The following is a 6000-nucleotide window of genomic DNA, read 5'->3' as shown; positions in this document are numbered from 1 at the left end:
AAGTTAAGGATCTCAGATGGACAGACAATGCTTCTTACCTCTGCAGGACAAATTAATCACAAAGGACCTTGTAAGGGGAAGGCAGAAAGGTCATCATCGGGCAATCAGCTGTGGTGATGGAGCAAAGGTCAGAATGATGCTGGCAGGCTAGAGAGCCAAGACGTCTGGATGCTGGCAAAGGTCATGACCCCAGAAGAAGCAGAGCCCTGGCGGTGCCCTTGACCTTAACCCCATACAAGGCTATTTAGAATTTTGTCTCCCAGGTAGTGCGTTTGTGTTGTGTTAAGCCACTCATTTTGGAATTACTGGGGTTAAAAACAGCAAAAGTGGTACACAGTTTGTGCTTCCAGCATTGTGTATGGGCTTCTAGACTAGATAGTAACTTTCAAGAGGAAATATTTATTCTGCATTTAAAGACTGAGGAAGGCTGTACACACTTTAAAAAAAAAAATGGAGAACTTTCCAGAAGTTCATTGTGCTAAGGAAATTTACAAGCATGGGCTGAAAATCCATCAATAACCCTCTTCAGTTTTGAATGGAGATCCAGGCACATCCATCCGTCTTGGGCATGTTCAGAGCCTTACTGTACAGTTTATCAGTGAGCAGCAGGAGAAGAGAGCCAATGGGCTGAAAGTAACCCACTTAGTCAGCTTCCTCTGTCTTTGCCTCACGGCTCTGCACAGGAAATCTATTGCTGTGTCAAGTCCCAGAGAAGTTTCTTCGCTTCCAAGTTACTAGTCAGACCAAAGCACGCTGAGTGGAAGGAGAGGGCAGGGAAGACAGGACTGCTCCCGGCTGATGGGTTAAGAGGTGGGCTACCACGCAGAAGCCAACCCGAGAGCGGAGGGATCCTGGTCATGGTCACCGCTGCTCCCCTACCTGTGAAGAGAAAGAGCACCGAGTGAGCCGCTGAAAACCAGAAAACCGAAATGCTCTGCTTTTGGAGAACTTCTCACGTAGCAGTACTCTTGATCTGGGGGGTCTTCGCGGCTGGTGAGTCTGAATTTTCTCTAGGTGAATGGCTAAGGGAGACCCGTTCTGTGCAGCATTCAAGACTTGCCCCTTTTCGCTGGGCAACGCAAGTCAGTTTCTGTTGTAGAGACGAGCATTCCTCCAGATATGGGGCTATCTCATCACCCCTACTTTCTGCTTTGTCTGATTTATTTTGCTTCGTGTTCTATAATTTCCTCCACGGCCGCTTCCTCATCTCCCCTCCCCCTTTAGGACGAGGCAGAATAAATGAAATTCATAGCAATTAAAGTGACATGGGTTCTCTGACTCTTCTTGGGAAAAAAAAAAAAACAAAAAACAAAAAACCAAACAACCGTCATTTCTGGTATCCCATCTAAGTCTCCTTTGCCAGCAGTGTGAGTTCGGAATATACCGTTTTTGTTTGTTTGTTTGTTTTTTTCCTGTCGCTTTCCGTGACTGTGGGCTTTTGCATACAGTTACACTGGTGTATCTGTGATGCATATTCGCCTTTATCTTGGAGGTATGTGGGCTCCGGAGACACTTTCTGAATTAGGAGGTACGCTCCTCGGCGTCTGGAGTTTTGTAGGAGTTCAATAGAATTTGGGGCTAACTGTGAGGGTGTCCTGATTTCACTGTAGAAGGTAGGTGGGAGTTGATGTAGGAGGCTTTTTCGTGTTTCGCTTTTAGTAGCTGCAACAGCTGCAAGGGAATAGCACAGTTAGCTCTAAAATTTACCATTTAACAGTTTAAAGGACACACGGTGTTTCTTTCCTGTCATCGGAATTCCTTTAAAATCATATTTTTTGTCTATCTTGCAGAAAAAGAACATCACACGATAATCTTACTGGGGAGCACACATGAAATAGCTATGATCTGCTACTGCACCCTTCTGCTGAAAGCTTTCAGTTATCTGTTCTCTTTGATGTGCATAGCAAGCCACTGAGGTAGGGATGGGAGAAAGGAAGCTCTGTCTCACAGAGATAGAACCCGAAGCATAGGGAGGTAACATGATCTGTCCACAGTAATAAAGGACTAGTAGCCTACTTATTTCTGTGAGCACCAGAGGACATTTGAGCGAGCAGTTTACCTGTGTTGCTTTTCACTAAGGCGAACCACCCAGTGTAGCACAGCTGAAAATGCTAAGCTAATATTTGGTTATAATTTGAATGGGGGAAAGAGTGTCCTGAGTCTTTCGTTTCTCTAGAAAGCGCTTGAAGTCTGTGCAGGATCAGTTTGACAGGGAAAGGCAGGCAGGCAGGCAAGGAGCTGTTTGTGTTGGGTTGAGTGTTAACTTGTCGGACAGGACAGGAAAGCAGCAAAAATGGAAACAGAACAGAATTTGAATTTGGAAGGCTGAAAGGTTCATATTTTTAAGGTTGTGTCTGAACATAAGTTGGAGACACTATGGTCACCAAGTCTCTGAAATCCAAGCTGGTACCAGAAAACCATCAAGTGTTTAGAATGCAATTCAGTAAATTACTTTATACACATGCTTGGGCATGAAATGACTTAGAGTGGTGAGCTGAAAGCAGCCAGGGCTGCGACTCCATGGCTTTGATTAGTGCTGCTGTGGACAGGAGTAGCTTAGTCTGTGTAAGAGCCATTCACACAGGAGAAAGCGTAGAGCACCAGGGTGGATGATGGGATGGACGCTCTCGTTTTGCCTGTTTACTTTTGGAAGGTACTTTAAACTTCAAACCCGGTGGTGTTTATTTAATAAAGCACTGGAAGGGAAGTTATCAAGAATCTAAGCTCTCTCTCTGTCTCTCATGGCTGCCTGTCCTCCACTTTCACAGATGGTGGCATTCCTTTCTCCTCATTTTGTCCCATTGACTTCTAAGTTCTTACATTCAACGTGAAAGTTTCATGTCCCCACTGAGACCATCCCTTTTATTGAAGTTGCTGGTTTTGCCAGTGTGAGTTTCTAAAAATGAAAAGGAGCTAACTCTTCTGCTTTCTTCCTTTTCAGATGTTTTACTCACCTTCCTTGCCTTCCACTAGGGGGCAGGTACCAACAAGAGGAGGCACAGTAAGACTTAATATGAGATTAAAGGCAACATCAGAAAAGCAAGGAACAGGCCTCGTTAACTTAGCCCTCTCTTTCTTTTTTAAGTTTGGGCTAGCTGTAAATCTGACAGTTGGCGTAACACATAGGTTTGCTTTCTTTTGGACATTTATGCTCAAGATTCTGGTGAATAAGAATACTAAGAGGGGAGAGAGAGGGGGGATGTATGTATGTATGTATGTATGTATGTATGTATGTATGTATCTCGTGTGCAAGAATGCTGACTAAAAGCTTCCAGCAATCTAAATGAGGGAGATGATAATAAAATGAAATCCTTAAGGAACATTGGAAGGCAGAAAATATCGAAGTAAAAAAAATGTGAAGAATTAGTAAAACCGTAGGGTGTCGATGGTGTTACAGAAGTGGCCTGCACCTGCAGGTTTCAACAGACATAGACAAAGAAGATAGATGGAGAAGGAAATTGGGAGGCAGGGTGTGTAACAGATCAGGAGGTTCTGTGAGACAATAAGATCTAGCTTGCAATGCTAGGAGTGGGTATTTAGACTATTATTTTCAGTGATAACTAAAATTAACTTAAGGACAATGTTAATGTAGTTCTAATTACCAGTGAAAGAAAAAAGCTGTGAAGATAATTAATTTTTGCTTATGTTTGATTGTTGGGAGACATGTTCTTTGCAGTCCTTGTGATGCCCTCTGGTATCTACCCCCATCCTTCTTTCTCTCTCTTCTCCTGTGGAGGTGGGGATGATTTACAAGGGTTTTCGTTGTTGTTGTTCTTTGTGTTTTTCGCATATTTTGTAAATTATTTTTTTCCATTTTTAATTACTTCATAGATGACTTGTTCTCTGACCAACAAGGGGATTTCTGGGCCACATGTCCTTTCTCTCTAAAGCTGTGTGCCAGCAGTCACCAGTCACGGCTTGCCTCTTGGGCTGAGTAAAACCCAATACATCTTTCCCTCTCACTGTCTTTTTACATATTATGCAAATAGGAAGAAATAAAAATAATGCTGTGGAAAAAAAGACCCAGCTTGCAGGAACAGTGTGTTATATAATAAAAAATAAGGCTGCTCTCTGAGGATCTTTAACGGATATAGAATCTGGATATTGTACTCTTGATGGTGAGGTCATCTGTTAGCTCGTAGAGAGAAGCCATAATCTCAGGCAGTAGTTTTGGAGAATGCGGCAGCAGGATCCTGTTGATTGGCAGTGACACTTTGTAAAGTGTTCCCTTTGAAGCCGGAATCAGGAGTGTCTTCACAGGGGTTCCTACAGGAGAAGGTTCTGGGCATTGGTGGACGAGAAGGGAAACCATAGGGGAAGGACATGAAGGATGGACATGCCTATCCATGCTGGGGAGAATGGAAAAATCCTGTGTTTGTAAGCCACCTATGGAGCAGATGTTCCCGCAAAGCCGATACAGACAGGCAAATGAGAGATGAAGCACTAGGAATGCTTGTATTCCGGTCAGGGGAGCCATAATTATCTCTGTGTAATAGAGAGCAAGCTCTAAGAGGAGATGGGAAAGGAGACAGTGTCACCCACAGACTGCATGCTTAGCCTTACTTAACTAGGAGGGAAGAAAAGGCTCTGAGCTTGAGAAATTAGTTGATACAGATGTTAGATACAGGGAGGCCAGCTGGACATGGTTAGAACAAGGTGGGATCAATAAAGGTATCCATTGTGATAAACTACTTCTCAACATGACCAGGTGAATTTCGGCTGATGTTGCTACCCAGCAAAGCCACCCAGCGGCCATTTGGCTTCATCTTGTGTCTGAAGGAACAATCTATACAGTTGTTAAAACGTTAGCAAGGCCAACAAGCTTTTGCATTCCCCTTCCTTGATGTTGCTGACTCCCGCTTGCTAGCTCCTGACTAGGTCTAGAGAGCAGGACAGAGGGTGTTGTATAGCTTTGGACTGAGTGATGCTAATTCTCCCCAAGAAGCAATCGCCATCCATCCTGTTAAGAAACAATAACCACCACAAATACATGGGATTTTTCATGAGAATTGGCTATAATCTACGCATTTCATTCTCCCCCAAGAACTGATGTCATGCATGCATTAACACTAAGCAAAGATTTCAAGGTTTTCACACCTAGAATGTGGATGCCGTGCATGTCTGAAAATCCAGGCTCCGTTTGTTCTGAGAACACAATCTTATTTGTGTTTAAGGGAGGCACCTAGAGAAACGCCGGCACAGAGGCACAAATAACACTTCTTCCATTTAGAAAGAAGTAGTTTTCTTTCAGTGTCACTGCTGCTCTGAACCATGGATGCTGCGGTGCGTTTTCCTGGAGTCAGACTTTGATGGGGTTTGGTGTGCAAACATTCCTGCATCTCAGTCACCACTCTCAGTGGGCACAGTGGGGATGAGCTAGCTGGGCTTTTTTTTTTTTTTTTTTTTTTAAATTAACTTGAGTATTTCTTATATACATTTCGAGTGTTATTCCCTTTCCCGGTTTCCGGGCAAATATCCCCCTCCCCCCTCCCCTTCCTTATGGGTGTTCCCCTCCCAACCCTCCCCCCATTGCCGCCCTCCCCCCAACAGTCTAGTTCACTGGGGGTTCAGTCTTAGCAGGACCCAGGGCTTCCCCTTCCACTGGTGCTCTTACTAGGATATTCATTGCTAGCTGGGCTTTTGAGAGATTCCACACTGATCAGAACGCCACCTTATTCAGTTATTAGGTGGGCTGCCCTGGGAAGGGCTTGATTTTGAGCAAAGAAACCAAACCATCCTTTGAAGTCCCTAAAAACGGAAGGCTGTCTACTGTTCTGTCATGCACAATCCCTGAAGGGGATTCTGAGTGGCACATTCTAGGCTACAGTGGCTGCCTCCCAGGTTCTTCATTCCTTCATGAAATTCTGAGCCTCTATCCGGTATTATTCTCCAAATAAATTTTATAGCTTTAATTTTTCTTTTACTTTTGTCTGTTAAGAAGTTCTCTCAGTTTTCTTTTTTTTTTCTTTTTTTCTTTTTTTCTTTTTTTCTTTTTTTCGG

The 6000-nt window shown here is 43.8% G+C and overlaps 1 protein-coding gene across 5 annotated transcripts in view; it reads left to right on the top strand.

The window, feature by feature from the left end:
• Positions 1–655: 655 nt before the first annotated feature.
• Positions 656–6000, top strand: part of Cd200r1 (CD200 receptor 1) — a 34271-nt gene continuing 28926 nt past the window's right edge. For 2 of the 5 annotated variants that reach the window (XM_008768743.4, XM_006248347.5), the window contains exon 1: positions 657–993. In XM_008768743.4, coding sequence (XP_008766965.1) covers positions 930–993 — 64 coding nt within the window. In that variant the 5' untranslated portion in view covers positions 657–929. Of the gene's footprint in view, positions 994–6000 lie in introns of all 5 variants that reach the window. The other 3 variants (XM_039088612.2, XM_039088611.2, NM_023953.2) reach the window with 3 other exon arrangements.

The sequence above is a fragment of the Rattus norvegicus genome, chromosome 11, assembly GCF_036323735.1.
Source record: "Rattus norvegicus strain BN/NHsdMcwi chromosome 11, GRCr8, whole genome shotgun sequence".
Classification (NCBI taxonomy): domain Eukaryota; kingdom Metazoa; phylum Chordata; class Mammalia; order Rodentia; family Muridae; genus Rattus; species Rattus norvegicus.
Note: the sequence above shows the minus strand (reverse complement) of the source record. Positions and strands in the feature narration are given on the sequence as shown.